Source organism: Lycorma delicatula, chromosome 9 (assembly GCF_047948215.1).
Source record: "Lycorma delicatula isolate Av1 chromosome 9, ASM4794821v1, whole genome shotgun sequence".
NCBI lineage: Eukaryota > Metazoa > Arthropoda > Insecta > Hemiptera > Fulgoridae > Lycorma > Lycorma delicatula.
Genome location: NC_134463.1, coordinates 105,908,453 through 105,935,174, shown reverse-complemented (window position 1 = coordinate 105,935,174; position 26,722 = coordinate 105,908,453). Strand labels below are relative to the sequence as shown.

At 30.4% G+C, this 26,722-nt stretch overlaps 2 protein-coding genes across 2 annotated transcripts in view; both read left to right on the top strand.

Moving 5' to 3' along the window:
• LOC142330726 (synaptic vesicle glycoprotein 2C-like) overlaps positions 1-11,972 on the top strand; it is an 87,772-nt gene extending 75,800 nt beyond the window's left edge. The window contains exons 7-9 of the mRNA XM_075376172.1: positions 4,868-5,109; positions 8,095-8,283; positions 11,943-11,972. Coding sequence (XP_075232287.1) covers positions 4,868-5,109; positions 8,095-8,283; positions 11,943-11,972 — 461 coding nt within the window. The remainder of the gene's footprint in view (positions 1-4,867; positions 5,110-8,094; positions 8,284-11,942) is intronic.
• Positions 11,973-15,738: 3,766 nt separating this feature from the next.
• LOC142330529 (uncharacterized) lies at positions 15,739-26,447 on the top strand. Its single transcript, XM_075375864.1, has 4 exons — positions 15,739-16,083; positions 18,806-18,965; positions 22,094-22,221; positions 26,317-26,447. Exons 1-4 carry the CDS (start codon positions 15,768-15,770, stop codon positions 26,364-26,366), a joined length of 654 nt encoding a protein of 217 aa, XP_075231979.1. The 5' UTR covers positions 15,739-15,767; the 3' UTR covers positions 26,367-26,447.
• Positions 26,448-26,722: the final 275 nt, after the last annotated feature.

Sequence of the window (26,722 nt, the reverse complement as noted above, 5' to 3'; positions counted from 1 at the left end):
CTCAAATTTGAAAAATCATTCATTTCTGTAATCACCTCTTTAATCACAGCTGGAAAATACAAGTATTACTTCTTGTTATAGATTTCATTGAAAATTCTTAACTCTATTTCAGTAAATACCTTGAAATAAAACTAATGATTGTAAAAAACTGAGAAGTATGAATAAATTAAGAAATATTTATGTGTGTTTAAATCTGAGTAATATTGTATATAGATATATTTAAAAGCCAACCTCTGTGGCAGGGTGATAGAATCTTGGCCTTTCATCCATAGGTACCAGGATCAAATCTTGGTCTGGCATGGCATTTTTCATACACTACAGTTTTCCATTTCCATATCCCACATAAAGCTAAAAAGCTGTAAGACAAGCTTCAAGCTTGTGTGGTGATATCATCAAGAAAAGAAAAAAAAAAATATTATACAGAACATTCAGAAAGTGCTGTGCAGTGTCCTTTAGAATTATGTCGTGCAATCTGTTTTTTCCGTCTTAGGTTGGTTGCCCTGTGGGTTCATTGGCATTGCTCCGTAATAAACCCACAACTGATGCCTTCAGTTGTTGAGTTTGATTGAACATGCTATGTTTCTTGTGTTTTGTTTATCAGAATCAATAGTTGTGTGAAAAATTTCAGTCCACAGGCTGTGTTGAAGACTCTGATCAAAGTGAAGAGCACTTAAACGAAACAAACAGAAGCTGCTTGATATTTTGGATGCTATGGCCAAAAATCCATCAAAGTCAAGGCGTAAGTCAACTCAGCAGCGAGATATCAAAGTTGCCACTGCAACCTGTAAGAAAAGAACTAGAACTTTTCTCCTAAAAAGTAAGATGTATTCAAGAACTGAAACCTACAGATCATGCCAAAAGACTAATTGCTAATAGTTTAAATGTTTTATTGACCAAAATTCCATAGGTATCCTTGACATTACATTTTTTACAGCTGAAACATGGCTTTGTCTGGGAGGGTTTATTAATTCATAAAATACATGGCTGTGGTCAACAACTAACCCCCATGAATTACACAAACAATCTTTACACGAAGCAAAACTGGAGTCTGAGTTGAGAGTAAAATGTGCATTGTGGGTTCAATCTTTTTTTGAAAATACAGTTAATAGTGATGATATTGTGGTGTTTTAACAAACTTCATTGGTCAGTTAATAGAAGTAGAACTCAATCACAGTTGGTTCCAACAAGATGGTGCCACAGCACACCCAGCTAACAGGTAAGACTTTTTTATGAAATGTCTTTGGTGAACAAATCATTTTGAGGTTTTGTGGCCTGCATGATCACCAGATCTGACTCCCCCAGATTACTTTCTATGGGGGGCAGCAAAACAATTAGTGTATTGCAACAAACCACACACAATTGACAAACTAAAAACTGCAATTACAGCATACAAGACATTCCAGCACAGACATTGCAGCACATCAGCTGGTTAAGTGTTTGAAAACAAATTGAAACATGAATAGTGTTGTATTGGAAGAGGTCATTGTTAACACCTTATATAAACTACTCCAGTTATCGTAATATCCATTTTTATAAAATAATTACATAAAAATACAAAAGAAAGTTTTGTCATTACACATCCATAATTCCAGTGCACAGCAACTTTATGAATGTTCTGTACATATAATATAATCATTTTGCTCTCAAAGATTTCCCTTTTACCAGAAAATTTTTTTTTTCTTCAATTGGTGGATATACATCTCATAATCTCAGTGTTATCAATTAATTTTTTAACATTTATCAAATTTACTGTATAATAAATGATAACTATGCAGTTTGCTGCTGTATTTTAATTTTTCCTCTATTTTGAAATTGTATTTTAAGATTTTTGGATGTGGCTTTAATTTTAATCTTGAGTTAAATAGTTTAATGTTCAGAGGATAATATTTACAGTGTTCAACTTAAAATTGGCCCCATTACTCAGTAGTTTATAGTAAATGTACATTTATATTGGTGTGAGATGGGTAAAATAATGATGTGGTACGACTAGAGCTGGAGAGGGAAGGACTGTCTATTCCTACACATTTGAGTATCATCAGTCTGTCTGTGTTGAGCATTTGCTTTTGAACAAGCGTAATTGTGTGTTGTTTGCTGAAATATGGTTAAATATTGAAGAATATGTATTCATGATGGAAATTTATTTAAGGATGAAATCTCATGTTGTGTATTGGCAAAAGTTGAGGGAGAAATTTTAAAAGGAAGCAGCAGTGAAAAGTGTTATTCAGAACTTCGTTAAAAAATTTAATGTAACGGGTTTGATATTAGACCAGAAATGTGTCCAACACAGGTCAATCAAGACATTAAAGCAGCAGTTACAAGTTCTCCTCATAAATCTTTGCGAAGACTAAGCTGGGAAAAGTACATTTCACGAGGTTCAGCCCACACTGCAGCAAGGAGAATTCTGAAGTTTTATCCGTATCAAATGCAGGTTTTCCATGAACTAACTAATGCTGATTATGCTAAAAGGGTTCACTGCTGTCAATGTTTCAAGAACTTCATTAGAGGCCACATTGACATTTTAGATCAAGTGTATTTCACAGATGAAGGTTGGTTTCATCTTGGTGGGTATGTTAATAGCCAGAACTACTGAAAACCTGTACATTTTCTTTGAATCTCTCCTACACCCACAAACATTATTGGTACAGGGTATGTGGTTTCAATGGGATGAATAATAGGACCCTTATTTTTTTGAAAAAACTGTGGATGGTGCTGTCTATCGAGAAATTATCCCACAGTTCAAAGCTTTACTGCAAGAGAATTAGCATCACTGCTTGTTGCAACAATACAGCACCACTTGCCATACAGTTCGCAACTACCATGGAGATGGTATTGGAATTTTTTGGTGGACGAATCATTTCTAAAAGATTTTGGCCAACAAGATCCTCTGATCTGACTAGTCCAGATTTCTTTCTGTAGGGTTACTTAAAAGAAATTGTTTTGTAGGAGCAATCCATACACCCTGCAGAATTGAAGACAAATATTACCAATACTATCCAGGAAATAGACAGGATACAAGAGTACCCAGGAACATGGTCAAATGGGTTGACAAATCCATAGAAGTGGATGGAAATCATTTTCAACACCTTCTGTAAATTATTATGTAAGTGTTTGTCAATAAACTTTTATTTATAAACTAAACTAAGTGATGGGGTCTCTAAGTGGAACACTGTATATATATATATATATATATATATATATATATATATTAGATATTATATTTTTTTAAGGCATATAAACATCAAAGAATAAACTGGTTATGTGTGTGTGTGTGTGTGTGCATGCATGCATGCATGCATGCATGCATGCATGCATGCGTATGCATCTAACATATAGATAGGTTTCCCTAGGGAAGTGCAGTTTCAAAATACAGTTTAAAAATGCAACAGGAATTAAAAATTCGCCTGTTACACTTAACACACCATAAATAACATGTAATTTGTGGATACATGAAGTAAGTGATATCTGGTATCCAAAATTCATTATTATCCATCATAGTGAGTTATTGGATGTCAGTCTGTAGTTGATATTAAATAAATAATGTTCAACCATTTTTATTAACACTGTCCAGTATGCTTTTAATATTAATTAGTTTTTAAAGTGAGAAAAATAAGGTTTTATACTTACTACTAGATACCATTTCATATATACTTCAATATTGGTATCATAATCATTTGCACGATCTTTTCATATCATAAAACATGTGTTGCTATGTTTGAATCAACAGGATTTATTATATAAAAAAGAAGCCACAAATGATAGAACTGTATGTAGAATATTAATGGTGTAAATGTAACAATTAGGAGTCCAGTGTGTTTACTAACACCAATTAATTGCATTAAGCTGTTTCACAATTGCTGTATAATGATAAGTTTTAGGATAATTCAGTAATTTTTTCTTGTTCATAAATTTGATTTATGAGTATTAGTAATGTAACTTAGTTTAAAATGATATTGTTATATAAATAAAAAGTATAGACATATAATTACACACAAAATGAACTCAACTAATTACTAATGCAAATCTAAATGAAATTTCAAATACCATACAAATGAAATAAAATATTTTAATAAGGATGAAAATACCAATAAATATAGTCTAAGCAAAATATAGAAATTAAGTTTGATGTTTATGATAGTCATTCATTTCACACAGTGTTTCTCTGAATATATAAGACCCTTTAATTAAGGTTATTCAATATAATTTAAAGTAATAGAATATCTAACTTTTAACTAATCCAGAGTAAAGAGAGGTACTCCAGAGTAATAATAATAATAACAAAAACAGTATATTTATTAAAGCTGTGCAAAATAGTATAATTTCAAAATTAAATGATGAATCATCAAAGTATTGATTAAATGAACAGTTTATTTAATAAATTATTAAGAGATATTTCAAATTATTATGTTGGCTATACCTATTTTAGATTCTTAAGTATAGATGTGATTACATGAAATTTCAGTATACTCTCTATATGATCAAATGCAAAATTTTTTGGGAAAATATTTCCATATTACATTAATTCTATATAATAACAAAAAGCAAAATCCCTTAAAATAATTTTAAATACATAATTCCTATAATATACATTAAATGAGTTCTACAATTTATTAAATACTATGTTTAATTTAATAATAAAACATTTTCAAAATTCTCTCTACCTCACCAAAAAACTAATACCACTCCTATGTAAATTAACTTGTTCAGTAAGCTAATCGTTATTGTTAAAATGAATAATTCATTACTTAATACCAATAATTCATTATATTAATCTTAAATTAATTAGCAAGTTTTTCTAATAATAATTTTTGAAAATTTGTAAAAGTTATCGGTAGAAATCATTAAAATAACTTTCTTCCTGTTGTTTCAGTTATCGGTTATTTAATTATTCCACAAAAATGGGTGTTTGGGGAAAAAGGAATATTTATCTACAATTCATGGCGACTTTATGTCTTTTTATGTGGAATTCCAAGCTTGATAATGGGAATAATTATGTTGAAAATGCCTGAAAGTCCAAGATTTTTATTACTTCAAGGAAAACTATACAAATCTCGAAAAGTATTGGAATTAATGTTCAGAATCAACACAAGAAGACATGTGGATGAGTTTCCAGTCAGTATTCATTTTTGTTTTCATTAATTTTAAAATCGACAATTTTTATTTGGATAATTATTTATTTAATTCATGAAAAGTTACAGATTACTCAATTTTGATTTTTCATTTGTATTTGAATGAAAATGTCCTTACATGAATTTGCATTGGAGCAAATAATATTTAAAAATTTATATAAAAACAATGGTTTTGTGTTTTATACAACTAATAATTATGATTAAAGTGTATAAATATTTCATAATCACTTTTTTCATGGATAATAATATGTTTTTGTTTTATTTAATGTTAAGTCAATTTTGTTCTGATCTTTAATCAGATATCTGTGCTCTTAATAGAGCAAAAAATTGTAAGAATAAAATTATTTTAATTTTGAAAATCAGATAAGTTCTTTTATTTTGTTAAATAACTGTCAGTACACTTCATGCTTTGATTTACTTTGTCTCTCTTTTTGGAAAAATTTTCTTCATATTTTTCTTCTTTCTGAAAATATTTTGCTCCAAAATTTCTTATTATTTAATTCCTTTAGATATTTCTAAATTTCTTGAAACCAGTCATTTTTAGTTTTTAATTTAGAGAGATAATGAAGATTAATTTTTCTAATCTGTTGTCCTCTCTTATTAAATGTCCATAAAACCTAATTTTTTTCTTTTAGTCTGTTATTTTTTTAATTTCTGATAAATTTCTTCTTTTGAATGTAAGATATTTTGATTACTTTTACATTCATGTAGTAAAATCTTTCTTAAAACTTTCCTTTCTTTTTTAATTATTTTTTCCAGATTCAATTCTTTCACTGTCATCAACATTTCTGCAGCATATAAGCATTCTGATTTAATGGTCGTGTTATAGTGTCTAAATTTTACATTAAAAGAATGAAACTTTTTGTTTATTAATAGGCTAGTTGCATTTTATTTGCTTTCATTTTTTGTTTGATTTTTTCAGGTTGTTATACAATATTCCAGTCGCAGAGATATTCAAATTTGTGGACTGTTTTAATTTTACCATTGTTAATTTTTAGATATTCATTTTATTTTTAATGTTTTTCACAAATTCTGTTTCTCATAGGAAATTTTTATTCCATTTTTTCTGCTATCTACTTCTAGGTTATTGTTTTTGTAACCAATCTTGTTATTTTCACCTCATTTAGTTTCAATGTTTTCCTCTATTCTTTTATGACTATCTAGAATACATTTAAAGAGGACCAGAGCAATTCATCTCCTTGCCTTAAGCCTATTTTGATTTTAAATGGTTCCAATAATTCCCTTACAAATTTAACTTTAAAAAAAAAATAGGAAATTTTTTGCTCAATTTATTTATTTATATATACCAAGTTACTGAGTAGCAGCACAGTGACATGATGCCAACAGTACTCTGCAGAGGTACCAAGGCATCTGTGCAAAGTCTGGCGTGTAGTTGTAATGTACCAGTTAATGTGTAGTTTTGAACAGATTCAGGCTGACCACTCCTGGGATGTGTGGTTAATTGAAACCTAACCACCAAAGAATACAAAGTCTACACAGTCTAACATTCAAATCCATGTAAAAGCAACTGTCTTTACAAGGAATCGAACCTTAGAACTCTCAACTTCGAAAATCAGCTGATTTTGTGATGATAAATTTAACCACTAGACGAAGTCGGCAGTTTAAATTAAGTTTTTAGTTTTATCGTTGCCCATTTCTGGTAGAATCTTGATTAAAGGATCCCTATCTACAGAATCTTATGATGTTTTGAAATGTACTAATATAATTATATTACTGATAAGATTTTATGGGTTAATGAAAGAAGGCAGTGACTATGAAATTATTAACATTCATTTTATCTCTTTTTTGAGGTAATGGATGAATTAAGCTAGACTATCATTCTTTTCTCTTCCAGATTTTCGATTTTATCTGTCTTCTAGATATTTTCAAATAATTATAATTTAACTCGCTGACCCGCAATCATTCTAGCAATGCTTCGCTATTGCTAGATTTATATATATAGATTAAATGAACACAAATGAAAGTTTGGTAAAACATTAAAAAAATTTAACCTTTCCTTTTTTCCCCTCTTTTCCTCTTTGAATCTTCACCCTTTCCCCTCGTCCACCTTTTCCTTTTTCCCTTCTTCCCTTTTTTGCAGAAAATATTTCTTATCACCTAATTAATACATATTCTGAATGTGAACCAAATCAGACCACAAATACAACTTTCCGAAATATTTCGACCCCAGCGCTACCTAGTGGGTCCATATTTTGCAAAAAATAATTATTTTCACGTAACTAATATATATTCTGAATATGAGCTAAATCGGATCATAAATACAATTTTTTTGAAATTTCTTGACCCCCGCGCCACCTAGCGGATCCAAACTAATTCAGAACCTTCACGGACGTGCACACACCTCATGAAAGTTTCATCGCAATCTGATGAATGTTACAGGAACGCATACAGGAGAAAATTCATTTTTAATTATATGTAAGATTGATCATATCTTACTTCATTAGCTAATTTAAAAAGTTAAGCAGCTATTGCGACCTCACAAGATGCTTTATTATTTTCAGAAATCTGATATATTTTTTATTTCTTTTTTATGCGGGAGACTTAAGTTTTCTATTACAGTTACTGGTTTCAAAAAGTAGAGCTTTTCTTTGGGTCTTTTTGCATTTTAACAGTTTTTAAAAAAATTGATTATTATATTATATCACTTTTACATAGTGACATTTTTGTAAATTTCTTTACATTTAATATTTTTTGTTTTCACGTCTTAAGATGATAACGTCTTTCTGTGAGATGTTATCATTTCAGAAATCCACTTCTATAATAGATATAGTAGTATATCTATTATATACTTTTATACTTTAATTTTTTATTTTCATTTAATTATTCTATGCATTGCTATTAGTTATTTATATATATGCTGCCTTATTTGTAATAATGAAATTAATTTTCTAATTATAATGTGTAGGTTTAGACAAATTAAATTCCTTGATTTTTTTTTTAATTTTAGGTAAAAGTTTTATTACCATCTGCTCAATCAGAATTCTACTTTTTCAAAAGTCTTCACAATATGTCTACTTGGTGTTTAATAAAAAGAACATTTGTGGGTATAATTAAGCTGCATAATTATTTGTTTAAAAACTGTTTGAAAAACATTCTTTTAACTTCTTACATAGATTTTGGACTTAATTGCAGGCAAGTAAGCTTTTTTAGATTTCATTGATATTCTCTGTGTTGTAATTATAACCCTTTTTATTTCTACCAGATATAAAGATTTAAATAAGATTAATAATAATCATACTAATACTTTACTTATTGGCATATAATACCAATGCCAAATCACAGCTACCCTAATCCCTTCCTTTTTATCAAGTAATGAATTTTGCAGCTTGCGAAGAAATTCCAAGCATTTTTTCAAATCAGGAATTCAAGCCCAGAATTTTCTGATGAAGGTAAATTAGCAACTCGTCATCATTGAGGTTGGCAGATGAGTGTATGATAACATACACTCACATTAAATTTAAAATAAAATTTAACTAAAGTAAGATTTCTTTTTACTTTAGAATTACACGTTAGGCATGACATTCATTAAGCTAGGAATTGAATCTTCGACCAGCTAATCTGAACTTAATTTTTTTTAATATTTTGTAAAGTTCATATCGTTAAGTCGTTAAAGGCAGAGCTTACCAAATACTGTACTTGGTCACAGTAATTGAGGTTTGATTATTTCCAATATTGCTGGAGTCTTTGTTTGTTCTTGTGATTTAGTGATTTAAGGAGGTATTTAACTTGTGTGGTTGGAAATTGCTTTACTGAAATATATTTATTCTTAATTTAGGAATTTATTTTAGTAAAAATTAAACGAAATATTAATATTATTAATTGAAACTTTCTACTGCTGCACCATGGAATGATTTAAATTTTGTTAAATGAAGTTGTAACAGTTGTCACCATTAGTAATTTATTATTCCTGAAATCCTCTTTATTCATCAATGAAAACATATTTTTAGATTTATTAATGTAAAATATTTTTGTTTCCTTACCTAGTTATACGATTTATAAATTGTGTTTCTGTATTAGTTATAGTGTGTTTACTTATATCAAATATTTTAGGTATAATGATTTATTAAGGTAGTCTTAATTATTATGATTATATGGGCGTAGAAATGTGCAATAAGGAGTCAACCATTATTTATACTTTTGCAGAAAACAATCTTTATGACTATTTTCATACTTTTATGTATGAGAGGAGATTAAGAATAAATCAAAGTTTAAATAAATTTAGTTTGTTTATTATTGAAAAATTCAAAATATTGAATATTTTTAGAAAAATAATTTGGTTAATTACTTCAAAAAAAATACTACAACAGTAGAAACGCAAGCAGAAGTAAGTTTAATAGAATGAGTCAAACTACAATTTAATTGATAGAAAAGTGCTATTATATGACTTTTTTTTTATTTGTACAAAACTATTATAAAAATTGAATATAAATGTATTTTCAATAAAGGTATATACATAAAAATAGTAATCTTGTTTATTAAAAGAGCAAAATATTTTATTTAAATCTACTAATATTAAATGCCTGGAAATAATTATCAAAATAACACTCATTTTTAACTACGTTGTGTAACATTAATCTTGAAAATTTATAAATTAAAAAGTTTAAATAATTTGCAGTAAAACAAACTATTTTTAGCTAAACCAATGAAATTGAAATTAAACAGTATTAAACTATTTCGTATTATAACACGATTTTAAAGTAATTCTTTTGGTTCAAACAAAGTTAATATTACAAAATTGTCAGAATTTTTTTTTGTGAAAAGATAAAAAAAATTATTTATTTATTTTTTTGTCTTCAGTCATTTGACTGGTTTGATGCAGCTCTCCAAGATTCCCTATCTAGTGCTAGTCGTTTCATTTCAGTATACCCCCTACATCCTACATCCCTAACAAGTTGTTTTATATATTCCAAACGTGGCCTGCCCACACAATGTTTCCTTCTAACTGTCCCTCCAATATTAAAGCGACTATTCCAGGATGCCTTAATATGTGGCCTACATAAGTCTGTCTCTTCTTTTACCTATATTTTTCCAAATGCTTCTTTCTTCATCTATTTGCCACAACACCTCTTCATTTGTCACTTTATCCACCCATCTGATTTTTAACATTCTACTATAGCACCGCATTTCAAAAGCTTCTAATCTTTTCTTCTTAGATACTCCGATCGTCCAAGTTTCACATCCATATAAAGCGACGCTCCAAACATATACTTTCAAAAATCTTTTTCTGACATTTAAATTAATTTTTGATGTAAACAAATTATATTTCTGACTGAAGACTCGTTTCGCCTGTGCTATTTGGCATTTTATATCGCTCCTGCTTCGTCCATCTTTAGTAATTCTACTTCCCTAATAACAAAATTCTCCTACCTCCATAATCTTTTCTCCTCCTATTTTCACAGTTGTCCATCTTTGTTATTTCTACTACATTTCATTACTTTCATTTTGTTCTTGTTTATTTTCATGCGATAGTTCTTGTGTAGGACTTCATCCATGCCATTCATTGTTTCTTCTAAATCCATTTTCCTCTCAGCTAGAATTACTATATCATCAGCAAATTGTATCATCTTTATCTTTTCACCTTGTACTGTTACTCCGAATCTAAATTGTTCTTTAACATCATTAACTGCTAGTTCCGTGTAAAGATTAAAAAGTAACGGGGATAGGGAACATCCTTGTCAGACCCCCTTTCTTATTACGGCTTCTTTCTTCTGTTCTTCAATAATTACTGTTGCTGTTTGGTTTCTGTAAATATTGGCAATCATTCTTCTATCTCTGTATTTGAACCCTAATTTTTTTAAACTTCTGAACATTTTATTCCGGTCTATGTTATTGAATGCCTTTTCTAGGTCTATAAATGCCAAGTATGTTGGTTTGTTTTTCTTTAATCTTCCTTCTAATAATAATATGAGGCCTAAAATTGCTTCCATTGTCCCTATACTTTTCCTGAAACCAAACTGGTCTTCTCCTAACACTTCTTCCACTCTCCTCTCAATTCTTCTGTATAGAATTCTAGTTAAGATTTTTAATGCATGACTTGTTAAACTAATTGTTCTGTATTCTTCACATTTATCTACTCCTGCTTTCTTTGGTATCATGACAAACATTGGTAGCATTCAACAAACAGATGAAACATTTTTATAAAATAAGTCCTGATAGGTTTGTAAAAACACAATTGCTAATAGCTGGTTGACTTCTTTTTGCTTGACACTAATTCTGTTAATGAAGAAATTTTTAAAGGTATTTTATAGTATATTTTTCTTAATATCATTATTTGGGTTGAATCACCATTAAAAAAATTTAGAATTTTAATTAGAGCAATAAATTTATTTAAATTGAAATTTTCATTTGTTGAGGGTTAACAAATCTGCATTTCTACACCCATGTAGAAAAAAAATTGATTAATTCCATTATCTATCATGATAATGAAAGGAAAAATTGTTTAATGATAATTCCAACTTTTACAATTTATTTTTAATAAAATTTTAACTTTTCTGATGTATAATAATTTTACATTGATAGTAAGAAAATTTCACTGAAAACACTATATTATGTTAACTGTTCTTGTGTATTGCATCTACAACATCAGTATATCTATTACTATTACTACATCTACTACTTAATGTAATATTCATTAAATAGTGCATCTGGTATTTAATAAATAATATTATTTCAATTAATTTTACATAATGTTTGGTAAATATATTCATATCTGTATAACTGCTGCTATTTTTCTTTAGTAAAATTCTTTATTGTGTTTATATTTTTATGTGTATTCCAATATTTTTGAATTTTTAGAAAGTATTTCCTTATTGGAGTAGGCTATAATATAAGTGTGGTAAGTTCATGTAAAATTTTCACTCAATTTTTTTAAATTTTATCTATTTATACAATTTTTAAAAATATTGGTTAATTACATTAAATAAAACAGAAGTATAAGTAATAATATGATTAAACTGATCTTGTAATTATACTGATCATTATTTACGTTATTAATTTTAACCAAAAATTATTATAGTTACTGTTTATATAATTATTAACAGTGAGAATTTTAGTCTTTTTTACATCTGGATTACCTCACGCAGTCATATGTAAAAATATGTATTGCTGCACTATTTTCTATCTACTTTACATTGAGGCCTGACTTAAACAATCTGCATGTGTGTGGTGCATGTAAATATGCAATACACGTACTCATATGTATGACAACCTTTAACCAATTGATTCAATCCACCGGGTGGAGAAAAATGACACATCACTTTTAAAAATAGCTACCACACAATAAGAATATTAAATCTCAGATTATCACATTGTTACTTATTATTATATAATGATAAATACGTTATGTCTACAGCAATGTAAACAATGCACTTATTGAAAAATTTATACTAATTTCAGTCCCTAATTTTATAATATTCAAATTGTTTGCTATTTCAGGCCTCTCTCTTCTTTTTCTGTTTAGCTTCCGGAACCAGCATAAAGTAGAACTTCACAGGATGAATGGGATGATATGTATGAATGTAAATGAAGTGTAATCTTGTAGAGTCTCAGGTCGACCATTCCTGAGATGTGCGGTTAATTGAAACCCAACCACCAAAGAACACCGGTATCCACGATCTAGTATTCAAATCTGTATAAAGTATTTGAAATTAGAACTCGACTTTGAAATCAGCTGATTTGCCATGGTGATTTCACCACTAGACCAATGGCTTAGTAGATCAACCAACCCGGTGGGTCGGAAATCTGGTAGATCGTTATCGCCATTTATAACTCGTAACACTTATTACTATTGTAGGCAGTACGTTTCGAAAATAAAATTTCAAAAAAAGAATTGAAAATCTATTTTTACCCCTTTAAACTCGGAATTTCAAAAATCTAGGAATTAGTTTTTATACCTAATTCAATTAGGTTATAGTGTTTAAGTAAACAGATTATCCGTACGAGCGTTCAGGCGTTTGATTTTCACAAGCATCTTCTGTAACTCTTGATGCATATAAAAGAAACTACACGACGTTAATATTCTCTAACCACGTGGTATTATTTTTTTACGAAAATTATACATATATTTAAGTTTAAATAAATTAAGACATTAAATATTTCTTAAATTGTTCGGCACATCTGATGATAACCTTCGAGTATTTTATTCATTAAAATTGTTTATTGTTACGAAGTTTCCTTGAGTTTTTTAAGAGATATCAAATTGTCAGTTGTCCACTAACAGTAAAAGTTCACTAATAAATTTTATTTTAGATGAAATTTCTATAATAATAAACAAAATAAATTCAATTCATTTTTCGTCATTTCAAGGCGGTGTTTTTCATTTTAAAGCGAGAAATCCTTAGTGCTGTCACTATTAAGAGATAAAATGAGACACTCAATTTTGTTTCTAACACAATAACCGAATTATCTTCCAGAGGAGGTAACACATCCTAAACCATTTCTCAAAAGAAATACAGTTCATCTCATTGTGATAGTCTCCTGTAAATTTGAATTAAAAAATCCAAAGATCACCATTGACAAACCGGGTATCACTGCCGATATACTTAATTATGAGACATCTACCTTTATCCGATGAAGCCTTATTTTCGGTTGATAAGCCCCATAGAAAGGCTTCTTTTGATAAATTCAGCGCTTTATGTTTGCAAACGAAATCTTTTGTACGGCCTTCGTTAACCCAAATTTCATCATATAATGTATTTTATGGCCTCCTTGCTTCATTTTCTTTATTTCAGTGAGCTAATATCTTTGCCATACAATGATATCCCTGTCAATTAAAGCAATTTACCGGACCCGTTTTTCATAATTAAAATTCATACTTTTTAACAATCTATAAAAAGTTTTTCTTCGGAAATCTTTCTTTCTTTTTCTGTTTAGCCCCTGGAACCGCTGTAAGGTATTTACTTCAGAGGATGATATATATGACTGTAAGTAATTGAAACCCAGACATTAAAGAACACCGATATCCACGATCTAGTATTCAAATTCATATAAAAGTAACTGCCTTTACTAGGATTTGAACTTTAACCTACCGGGTTGGTCTAGTGATTAACGTGTCTTCCCAAATCAGCTGATTTGGAAGTCGAGAGTTACAGCGTTCAAGTCCTAGTAAAGCCAGCTGTTTTTACACGGACTTGAATACTAGATCGTGGATACCGGTGTTATTTGGTGGTTGGGTTTCAATTAACCACACATCTCAGGTATGGTCGAACTGAGACTGTACCAGACTACACTTCATTTACACTCACACAACATCCTCCGAAATAATACCTGAACGGTAATTCCCGAAGGGTAAACAGGAAAAAGAAACAAGTGTAAATATTTATTTGAAAATTACATACACCAAAAATCAAGTAAATATCTTCGACTGTTACTGAGAAATTAAAAATATAGATGGATTTAAAAAAAAAAAATTCATTTTGACCTTGTAAATTTGGAATTTCAAAAAACCTTTCTTAATGTGTACTTACAACATAAGAAGAACTTGTATGCAAATTTTCATCTATTTATCTATAGTAATTTTTCTGGGCATTGATGAATCAGTCAATTAGAACAAGTTGCTTTATAGATAAAAATATATGTATGCCTATGTATAAAATTTGCGGCTCAAAAATCTCCAAACTACTCCTTCAATTTCATTGAAATTTAGAAATGCTGAAGTAGTGTATCCGAAGTTATGTATATAAAATTTGATGAAGATTGGATGAGTCATTCTTCAGTTACGTTCAATTTAAGGTCAAAAAAACTTTAGCGGGACAAAATAGAAGAATGGTTTGTTATAATGGTGGAAATTGGATTATTTACATTTCTTTATCAGTGGTGTCTGTTGTAAACTATATTAAACCAGATTATAAAAATCAAATTAAAATAAAAAGTCAGTTTTCTTGCGCAGAACTGCACAAGATTATCAGTTTTGTAACTGAAATCATTAACTTTTTTTTATTTTGTTTAATTTTTTGTAATATATTTTATTTCAGTTTTGAAACAGTAAACATCTATTAGAAAAATATTAAAATACAGAGTTCTTTTAAATTAATTTATTATAATAAATAAAAATCCACCCTTAAGCAGAAAGCTCTTCAACAGTACACAAAAAAGCAAGTCCATTTTTTTATAAATTTCCAAAATTTTAATTACTAAGATAGTTGTAGCAGTTTTATGCTTAAATTTGGGTCAAATTTATAACTTTAAAAAAAGTATTTTTACATTTCTAAGGATTTTTTTATCAATATTTTATTATATTAATATTATTCATCAATGTTTTTAAAGTTTATAGATTACTTTATGATGCACTTGTACTTAATGAAAGTATTTTTTTGTTTTCATAATAACTGATAAGTTATTAATTTCAATTTGTTGTTTTGTTAAAAGGGCAGGATTCCTTCGGAATAACAAATGATTTTAAAAAGTCCTTTATTAAGATTCTAGCTGATCACCATATCCACGTTCCATAGAACGTAGAATATAGAATGTGATGATCAGCCGGCTGTCCCAAGACGGTTAACGAGAGATTTGTGTATATTAATTTGATAATAGTAAATTATATATTTATAATTAAAAGAATAAGTTTCCTTTTGTTGCAGTTACAACACATTAGTTAATTGGGTACCTGAACTGCTGAATAATATGAACCACTGGGAACAAACTTACGGCTCTGGTTTTACCATATGTGATGTGGAAGAAGGGTTGAAGAAATTGACTGACCATGCTGTCTATAACTTCACAACAGATGCTAGTGAATCACTGGATAATTATTCTCTAGCGCATTCCACACTGTTACCAGATGTCCATGCTGGAGGACAACCTAGAAAGGGATTGGGTGAATGTGAAGACATTGACATTGAAGTTTACATTGAAACATTTATGGTGTGTTTATGTTGTTTGCCTACAACATTTGCTGTATTTTACAGTATTGTATTTGTCAGTAAAAAAATTCTTCTCGGTAAGTAAAGTCATTATTAATTAAATACAGTGTCGTACCTTTATGGTTAGAGTTTATACATTTTTCAAATCATTGTGATCCAGTAACTACAAAAAAGAAAACGTTAAACATATCCAAAAAAAATTATTAATTTTTTTTTTTTTTTTTTTTAATATTCCAGCAGTTTGATGGTGTAATTAAATATGTGATTACAGATGTGCTGGTTTATTCCATTCACTTTATTTTTTTTATGCTTGACTTGACAATCATTATAAAAGTTTTTAAGCAATTACAATAACTAAAATTGAAGAAACAAAAGTAGTATTTCTTGGTTGTATTTATTTATCAACTATTTTTTTTCTCAATGAGTCGAAGAAATACCATTTACGTACCCCCCATAAATGGGGAAGTGTTGGACTCTCATGGGTTCGGCTAGATGTTATTAAGAACCTATGTGTTCCCGTACCCTATCGACTAAAACTCCTATCTGACTGTACCTCCGGAGCCGGATCATCCCAACCCCATAGGAGAAGACACCTGTCTTGTGATGCTTCCGGTCGTCATACCACCCCCCCCCTCTTCTGGAGCCGGATCATCATTTAAGCACTTACTCAGTTCCGGGGATGCTTGCCTCTAACCACCACCAAGGAGCTGCACCAGGCCCACCTATGCCATTCTCAGCTGTCCCAATCAGTGGCCGGGTCTCGGTCTTTTCCATTCAAAGCGTTGGAAGTCCTACCACTTCATTGCCGCCATCCATCCCGGCAAGCCCAGACAAACAACAACTCCATAGAGGGCTGTCCCATCTCCCCCTTGCTCCTTTCTCTTTTATCTGTATTTGGTGTTAATCTTCAACCCAGTTTCTAGCTTCATTTTCCTTGGTCTTTAGTGTATCAGCAGTTAACTTTGACACCTCCTCCCACTGAGCTTGTCTTCTTAGCATACATTCAACGTATTATCTGGTGTCAGCCACCCCAGCCTATAAAGATGCCTATTCTGATCCGACCTATGGCAGTAGTAAAAGATATATTCAGCTGTATCTTCAAATCCACAGTATTGACAATCAGGTGTCCTCTTTCTTTTGAACCTAAACAGGTAACCTAAACAGGTAAGAGGAAAACCCTCCCGTGTCCCAACAATAGTTGTGTAAGCCAATAAGTTGGTTCATCATGTTTCCTCCTAATCCATGGTGAGAGCTGCGGTATTAGGCGTTTAGTCCATTTGGCCTTATTCATATTATCCTATTGCATCTCCTCTCTCCTGGAGATTCCCTCTCGTCTCCGTACCAGTTATCAAGCCTTTAATGTCACTGGTAGTAACCCAGCTATACAACAACTGTACGTCTGGATATAGTTCAATATGCGGCAGTTATTCCTATCGCTGCTTTTCATTGCAGTGAGGTTAGTCGATTTGCATTCCTCTTTTTTTCTGATGCTGAGGATCAGAAAGGAATTGCGTACATTATTTATATAGCAACAGATAACATCAATCGCCTCCGGCTAGCATGCGGGTCCCTTCTAGATGATAATAACTTATTAAGGTCAGTTATCATTCTCTCTGCATGCTCAAACACATCTTCCACATGGTAGAGAAGAGTCCCCAGACCTTCCTACCCACACTCCCAGATATTTTGCACTTCTTGATTCTGCTATTCTGGTGCTGTCCACCATCACTGCCAACTCCCTCAGTTTTCTCCTGCCCACTACAGCAACTACAAACGTCTTGTTCGGGGTCATTTTCCTTGTTCTCAGCCACTCACTTTTCCTGTATATGGCACTAATTGCAGTTTCCTCCACCTCATTTTCGGTATGACATGCCACTAACAGTGCCAGGTCATCCGTATATGCAACCATGCGACTTCACACAGAAGCTCAGTCCTCAAGAGGCCATCTTATACTGTGTTCCATAAAACTGTGCCCAATATAGAACTTGTGGCAAACCACCATACATATTAAATTCAACGGGACCATCCTTAGTGTCTGCAGTCAACTTCCGTTTTGACAGGTAGCTGTTTAGGTTGACAGCAGGTATTTGTGATACCCCTGTCCCACAATGAATCCATAGCAACTGGCTATGCCAAACTGGTAAGTGCATTCTTCATGTCGAAGAATGTGATTGTGCTGTTAATGTGCATTCTTCACATTAACAGCAGAACATTATTAAAAGGGTATTACAAATTTTGTAGCCTTGCTTGTAAATAATAAGTGAAGCTGGTGGTTTCAACAAAATAATATTATTTGCCACACTGCCAATTTACTATGTTGTTGCTATACAAATTTTCACCGACTGTAATTTCCTGACATCACTTGGCACTAGATTCTCTTTTATATATGGAGTCATCTGAAAAGTACTGCTTTCAAGAACAACCCAAACACTTTGAATGAGTTGAAAGAAAATATCTATAACTACATCTCTAACATCTGTGCAACAACTGTAAGGGAAGTTGCACTGAACATGAAGAAACTAATTAATTCCTGCATCAACACGCAAGGTGCACATTTTGATCATTTATTGTAAGATTTAAGAGAAAAAAAATTTATATATAACGTGTTTAGTTGCCTGTATAACATAATTAAATTAAACTTGTCATTAAAAACAGATATAGCTTGTTTTGCACATGGACTGCATGAACCTTATGTATTTTTATTCTTTGGAGTAAATTATAGTAACATTAATTTTTTTCATTTACTTAAAAATCAACGTTACACAGTTACAATAGATTAATACAATTTTTTTTTAATAGGTGGTACATTATTTTTTGCTGGCGTGGTAACATTATTAGTAAGTATAGCAAATTCAGAAGAGTATCTTCTTTATTTAATGTGTATGTTTGAAGCATTCACTACTGTCATCGAAGCTATTCTCTTTTGTATTGTTGTTGAAATATTTCCTGATCAAGTCAGGTAATTATGTCTCGTAAACATAATTATTTTTCTAAATGTAGTATTACTCTTTTTAATTAATGAATAAATGAAAATTAAATTATCTATCAACCAACCTGCTACTACGTTTTGTACTTCTGCTCCCTATGTTACTATTGGCAAATAATAGACTTAAACCACATAAAAGGTTGTATATATATATATAAAGGTTATATATATAAAAATCTAAGGAGCTTTTTCTACACTGTGGCTACTCCCTTTTTGATGTAAAAAAATAAACAAAATTGTTAATTGTTGTTAATTTATTTAATATTTTTATAAATAATTTTTTTTTTAACTCCTAACTCCTGCATGTGCTCCTCCATTGTCCAAATTGTACAGAATTTTATCAATCATCAAGTGAGTTTATACATTTTCTTCCAGGTTGAAAAATCTAAGTTGTAAAAACACTTTCTGGCAGTATTTTTTTAGCTCATCATTACTTCATTAGTTAGTTGTAAATTGGAAATTTTCTTTTTGATTATGCCCCAAAGAGAGTTGTCACAGGTTGTTAAATTTAGATTTTTAGGTGATCACTAATTTCAGAACCCCTATTGATCCACTGCCCTTCAAAATATAAATTAAAACTTCTCTTACAGATGATCTTATTAGATGTTTCTGCCCACATGATTACACATGGCAGATGGTCTATTATTTCCTCATAAGAGTGGGGATTTTCTTTGGTCCACAAATATGTTACTGTATTAAACACCTTACAAGAGGTTTGCAGCAAGTTTCCATATCTGTCAGAAAGCTTATTAACACTAGCAAGCTTAAGGGAGGTCAGGAGTTTGAAAATCTTATTTTTGTCACTTTTTGATTTTTTCAAAATATAATAAACACTTGGTAGATCCTTAGCAACCACCTTATAAATGCAGAAGTATCCCTAGGACAATTTTGAAAGTAATAAAATCCATTTTTCAAGCTTTATTAAACCGTAATTTGAGTAAGTGCATTCATGGAACTACGCAAAATGTAAATGAGTTCTTCAATAATCTAGTGTGGAAGTGCTTACAAAAATGTATTTATAAAAAGAAAAACTCTTGATTTGGCATGTATGAGGCTGTGACTACATTCAACAAAGGTAATATTAGTTGTGATGTTATTCATAGACTTACACTTCAGCCTGGATAGTACATGGTAAAGGCCATGAAAGAACTTGACATACAACGAATCCGATAAGCTGAAAAGTCAATTTCATATTACGAGAGGTTAGCCACAAGGGAAAAGAAGTTTGCCAAGAGAGAGTTGGAGGAGGAGCAGGAAGAAAAGTATGGAGCTGGCCTGTTTTGAGGTTGGATGAAGTTGTATTTTACTTACGTTGTATTTTATTTTTGCAATTTTGTGAGTTCTATAATTTTAGCAGAAAAAGAACATTTTCTCGGAAACCAAATCACCAATCAAACCCAAATTTTCAGGCATCTTTACATATCCATATACACATTTTTACAAGAGATTTTTGTTAAAATCAGTTTCTGTATGTTTTTATGTAGTTAAATTTACCAAAATATGATGAATATATCACTAGAATACAAAAACAGTTTTATTTATTTTTTAAATCAAAATTTTAAAAAATCCTCATGTTAAAATATGTATCAAGGATAAAGTAAGAAGTACAAAAAATTTCATAATGATCAGACTAATACAAGTTGAGAAAATGTTCCTATGTTAGCGTAGGGAAGATAGGTCAGAAACAGAACTCCTGACTCCCCTTAAATGGTTTAAGCTCATGATCTTTTCTCATTATTTTCTGAAGTGTTGAATTGAGGAATATTTACTTCTAAAGATTTTTTCTGGTCAATTTAAGAAGAGATTGTTTATAAGAATTCTTCAATAATATAAGACCTGTTCAGTCAATTGGAAGGATTCAAAATAGTTTCAAATTGACAGTTGATCCAGTAGAAAAGGCCTTTTTCCTTAGTTTTGGAGAATTATCACTGATGGAGCTTTCTTACTAGAACACTGAATGAGTTCTGTCTAATGTTTTCATAGTTTTCATTTGCGTTTGTACACTCACACATTCAAGTCTTTCACAATTGCCATGCACAAATCTTTCTTCACTTGAATACTCACTTGTGTCTACCATTCTAACTTAATACTACCCAAATAAAAATTTCCACGGAACACATGAAAATAACAAACATCAACTTCTAATAAACCTGCCAGTTTGTTAACTAAATGAAAGCAGCTGATTAACCTGTACAATTACCTGATGACTTATAGTGTTACTAACTTGTTATATCATGGAGAGGAATTTTGTGGCTACTCTGTAAGTATAAATTTCTTCCTTTATGAAATTGGCTTAATTTTTTTTTTTTATTTAACTTTTTTCATGACTTTTGTATCTTTCTGTTCATTAAAAAATGGCCATCATTTCACTCAGTTATTGCTATATCGCTAATTAATCTTGATTATCAGGCATGAAGCTGAATCTAGACAATATATTATCTATAATTTTATCTTATTATCCTATAAACTATGTGCTCCTTTTTTCCTTTTCTCTTTTTTTTACCTGACACCTTAAAGCAATAGTTTGATGAAGTATGGAATGTGAAAGCTGATGGATATGATCAATAATTGGTTAGATGACCTGTCAGCAGAGTAAAAACACTGCTGCTATTGTATTTGTTAGTAAATCTGTCAGTTGCTGAAATTCAACAACTGTTTGGTATATTCCAGAATATGGGTTGCAGCTGTGCTGAGAAGAAATGTAAATTTGTCACTGTTGATGAAGTTTTTCTCTCTTTACAGCCGCTAATCACTGGGATCCATCAGCCATTTACTATACATTCTCTTGCTCACAAACATCTGTCTATGGTAGTCTTTTTCCCCAGCCATCCTCTCTCTATACTTCTCTCACTCCAACCTTGGCCTTTGCCTTTCAAGTTCAGAAGAATGGCATTTATATAGGATAGGAATTTCCATTTTAGCCTATATAGACAATTTCAGTCTTCTCTTTTCTTTCATTTTCTGTACCTACTGAGAAGATTTTTGAACTGCGTTTACGATAAAACTTTTGTTTATCTTTTTTATCTACCAAATTGAAGTCAATTTTGGAATAGTTCTTTAATCACATTACATTACATTATGTATTCAATTTTTTTTTTTAGAGGTATTGCCTTATGCTTAACTGTAACCATTGGAAGGTTTGGTGCTGTTGTAGGAAATTTCATTTTTGGATTGACGGTAACTACTCATTGCCTGTTTCCAATTTACATGTTTTGTTTTTTATTAATTAGTAAGTATATATTAATTTTAATTTATGTTAATATTGTATTTTTTGTTTGTTATAAGTCCTCAAAGAGAAATCAGCTTTAATATATTAACATTTATGAGTATTATTTATAAAATTTTAGAAATTTTATAGTTAATGCTAGTTATGTAATAGTATTCTAATCATCTAACTTCCATTTTAATCTAACATTTTCTTTAATCCAGCAAATAAACAGTAGCCAGTTTCACCCTTCTACTTTTCAATGACATGCATGTTGTTGAGCTGTAATTGGCCCTTGTAAAATTACTTCTTAATATAATGTATTAATAAGTTAGAATTGAAGTGATAATGAAACTATTAATTTAAGATACAACCTCAATGGTGTGGTAGCATCCCTATTTTTCACCTAGAAGCTTCTATGTTCAAAACCTGATTATTTAACATTTTCTTATGCACTGTGGAGGATCAGTCAAATATAAACAGGATATTTGTTTTTAACATTTATTACCCTAGAATATAAAACATATTTATTGCTTTTCTGCATAGTCTCCCTGAAGTTGTACACATTATTCCAATGTGTGGGGAGCTCATGTCATAAATAGTTTAAGGAGTAACACTAAAGGATACCTTGATGCTATCCTTTGGATATTGTTATCAATATCACATTCATTGTAGTTCCTGTATTGGTAGACTTTTAAATATTCAACTCTTTCCTTAATTTTGAATCTCCAGTTTGATTTCTGTATGTTATGTCCCTGCTAGGCCATGACTTAAGCCTACGGAACCTGAGCTCCTTTGGAGTGGATCTGTCATGGACCCTGCTTTCTGTCTAGAGCTGCATAATAAGGCAAATGGTTGAAGTATCTAATGAACAAAGCCAAATAAACTAATCATTCTTAAAGCACTGGAACAGATGCAATTAATATTGTATTTGGATAAGTTAGAATACCTAGGAAAAACTGCATTAGCAAAGGGATAAAGACTCTTTAGTCTGCTGTTAAGAATGTGTCAAGAGAGAGAATGTGGAGAAGAAACACCTTGAAACTTTTTTCTTAATATGGCATGTATTTTTTTGGTTGAACAGTTAGCTATATTTTTTTTGTAAAAAAATTGTTATACACAGATGTAAAATGAGTATTTTGGTAAAACAATAAGTTTTTATTTTTGAACATTTGAATTATATATATGGGCTCAGGAATACAATGAAATTTTTTCCTAACCATCATTTTCAGTACTATGAAGGGCAGCAATTTGGTTCACCACAATCAAAAAAAACCTCAAAACATAACCTTCTGCAAAAAAAATTCTGTGGACAGTGTTCTGGGATTCCAAACACATGTACATGATCGACAATCTAAAAGCTGGGTTGACTGTAAATTCTGTGTGAAGAACAATATTCAAGAAACACCGTGATATTACCATTAAAAATTACCATTTATAATTCTTCTGCCAGACTGATCAGCTGATAAAGGGCAGGCACCATCCAATAGGTAGGCTCTGAAAAGAATCTTTTGATTTGTGAGCTCTCTGAGTTTACAACAGTGGTGCCTAGTCTCCTTGAATTTAAAGAGTTTCATAAAAGAATTTTTTTTGCATCTTCATGACATGTGGGTTTCTCAATTATTGGCACTCTCACATTGTCATTTTAAAAGACTTTTTCTACAAAAGCATTAGAACAAGTTTTCTGATATTTTAATGAAAATAAGACCAGCTGCTAATGTAAATTTTAAATGTAATGTAAAACCAAATGAATAAGTGTCAATTAGAAGCTACTGAAAACAGTGGTAATTATGTGTTTTTATTAACTTTCCTATAACTTGTATGTAGGTTATTTATTAATTAATCTACTGTCTGGCATTACGAACCAGTTTCTGTAGCAACACAGTGCATGAGCAGTAGACATCAACTAAACTTAAATATTGTCACATGTACAGTCAGTGGCCATTTTATTCTGTAGTAGTATGTGGTGAATTCAAGTAGTACGTGGTGAAATATGGAGATGATTGTTGTGGCTTCCATAAGCTGTAAATAGATAACAGCAATAATGTAATGATTCATAGTCCTTTGGGAAAATGGTAGAGGAAATACAAAAAAGAGCAAACCAATATGCATGACGAAGTAGAAAGAGGGTTCCTACAACATTTGAAAAAAATTTGGATTCTCTTTTAACCATTCCTAACAGGCGAAAATGGGATAAGCATGGGTTTCTTAATTCCTGAAGATATTTATAATGCAGGTATTTGTTTCATGGATACATAAAATGGGAAAGCCCATGCAAACTTGGTCTTCAACCATTTCTGAATATTAGGAAGTAGAAATTTTATAATGTTATTCCTAAAAGAGTTTTAGATATGCAAAAATTATTTTTATTAACAATTCATCCCATTGTGATTGATGAATTCATTAAAAAAAATTGAACATGCTGTTTGTGATAAATGCTGTTTCAAAATTACTGAATTTAGTGAAAATCTTCTCAAATTTTGAGGTCCACTCTGTCTATTATTGAACTTTTACAGACAGATTAGGTTATTAAAAGCATTGTACACTATTGGTACACTAACAATTTACAGATGCTTACAAATGAAAAGAACGAGAGCAGCACTGAATTTTCTTTCAGTAAAACCAAAATAAAGTAAGTAAATTTCTTGACAGTATTTGTTCCAAGGCATGGATTCAATTCATAAATATTGAGACAAAAGAGCAGTTCAAACAATGGATACAGACACACTCACTGAACAAGCTCTAACATTCAACAAAAAAATGTGATTGCTACTATGTTTTGGGGTCGTAAAGAAATTTTGCAGGCAGAATTTATGAAGTTGCCTAAGAATGTAACTGCAGATCTTTTTTGTAAAGTATCAACAGAACTCAGGAGAGCAATTCAGAATAAACAGCGAGGGATGACAAAAAAGAGGATCATTTTTTGCAAGACAATGCATAACCTCACACTACCACTACTAGCACTAAGAATGTGCTAAACAAGTTTGTGGTAAATTTTTTACTTTCCCCCTTACAGCCTTGATTTGGCACCATATGATTTTTCATCTTCACAAAATTGAAGAATTGGCTAGCTACTTAACACTTCAAAAACAATGATGAACTTGTTAATGGAGTCAATGAATAGATGAGTTCTTTTGTGGTGCTGTTCTTATTAGTCCTTTTAGTGGTACTAAAGTCTAAACTCCTTAAAATCTGGTTATCCCAGCTTTTCCAGATAAGGAAAACCCTTAAAAAACCTTAGGACTTATTAGAATCAAAATCTGGTTACTTGAAACCTGGTTGGGGTGTTCCTCGTTAGCTATTATGTTACTTTTAAGAAGGGATTTTTCTAACTCACTCTCATTCATTGAAATAATGAAAGAGGGTTCTTACCACCAGTGTTTTAATAGCAAAATATATTTCTCCAATTAAAATGCATTAAATAATTTGTCAAGAATATGTACCTCAAAAATACCAGAGTTTAGACATTTCTATTAAAAGAAATCCTGTACAGATAAAGCAGGACTTACGTTGTATTCCAGAATCTGTACATATTCAGAAGCTAATGCTGCTGAAACATTAAATTCAATAGAGATAATTACTATACTTTGATTTTCTATTTAAACTACAATTAAAAGGATGAAGCTGAATTAAGGTTGGATTTGTAGTTCCTACATATTTTGATATCCAAATATGATGAAGGAATAGAATTCAGCCCTGTAATTCCTACAACATTTGAAAAAAATTTGGATTCTCTTTTAACTATTACTAACAGGCGAAAACAGGATAAGTGTGTGTTTCCTAATTCCTGTAGATATTTATAACACAGGTATTTGCTATGCAGACTTGGTCTTCAACCATTTCTGAATATTAGGAAGTAGACATTTTATAATGTTATTCCTAAAAGAATTTTAGATAATATGCAAAAAATATTTTTATTAATAATACTTCAGAGATTAAAAAGGAGATAACTAAACTTAAAAATTCAGTATTAGTTCTTGTGAAGAGGCTGATACTTTAGACAGTACACTGTATGTAGTCATATATATATATATATATATATATTTAATATTTTTTATTTATGTACATAAAAAATAAAAATAATAAATTATTATATAAAATATTTGCTAAATTTTTCAGGTGGCAGCATATCAGTGATATTTTTTCCACGTCTGAAAATTGGTCACTAATTATTTCCAAAATGTAATTCTGTTTTATGATAATGCTTCTTTACAGTTTTGTTTTTATTGGTTGAAAAATACTTGATACTGTTTGTCACCTGTTCATTTTAAAATGTGTTTTGTTTATATTATTTATATATTAATATTATATTTCTTTTATTGGTCACATGAATAAATTATATCTTTAAATAAACAATTCTTTTATTCTGGTCAGTACAAGGTAAATTATATAATTAATTGTTTAAATGTAAGCACATGAAATAATGTTAGGTTAATAAAAATACATTAAACATAAAAAAATTACAACAAATAATTCAAATGGTGCTATTGAAGATTATTTTAAGCTTATATTTATATAAAAAAAA

Bases quoted from the DNA above. Each gene is read 5' to 3' on its own strand.
- LOC142330529 (XM_075375864.1), top strand. From the start codon at position 15,768: ATGAACCACTGGGAACAAACTTACGGCTCTGGTTTTACCATATGTGAT. The intron at 16,084-18,805 runs GTAAGTAAAGTC...TTTTTTTAATAG, and splicing joins CAGTAAAAAAATTCTTCTCG to GTGGTACATTATTTTTTGCT. The intron at 22,222-26,316 runs GTAAGTATATAT...TAAATTTTTCAG, and splicing joins GTTTTGTTTTTTATTAATTA to GTGGCAGCATATCAGTGATA.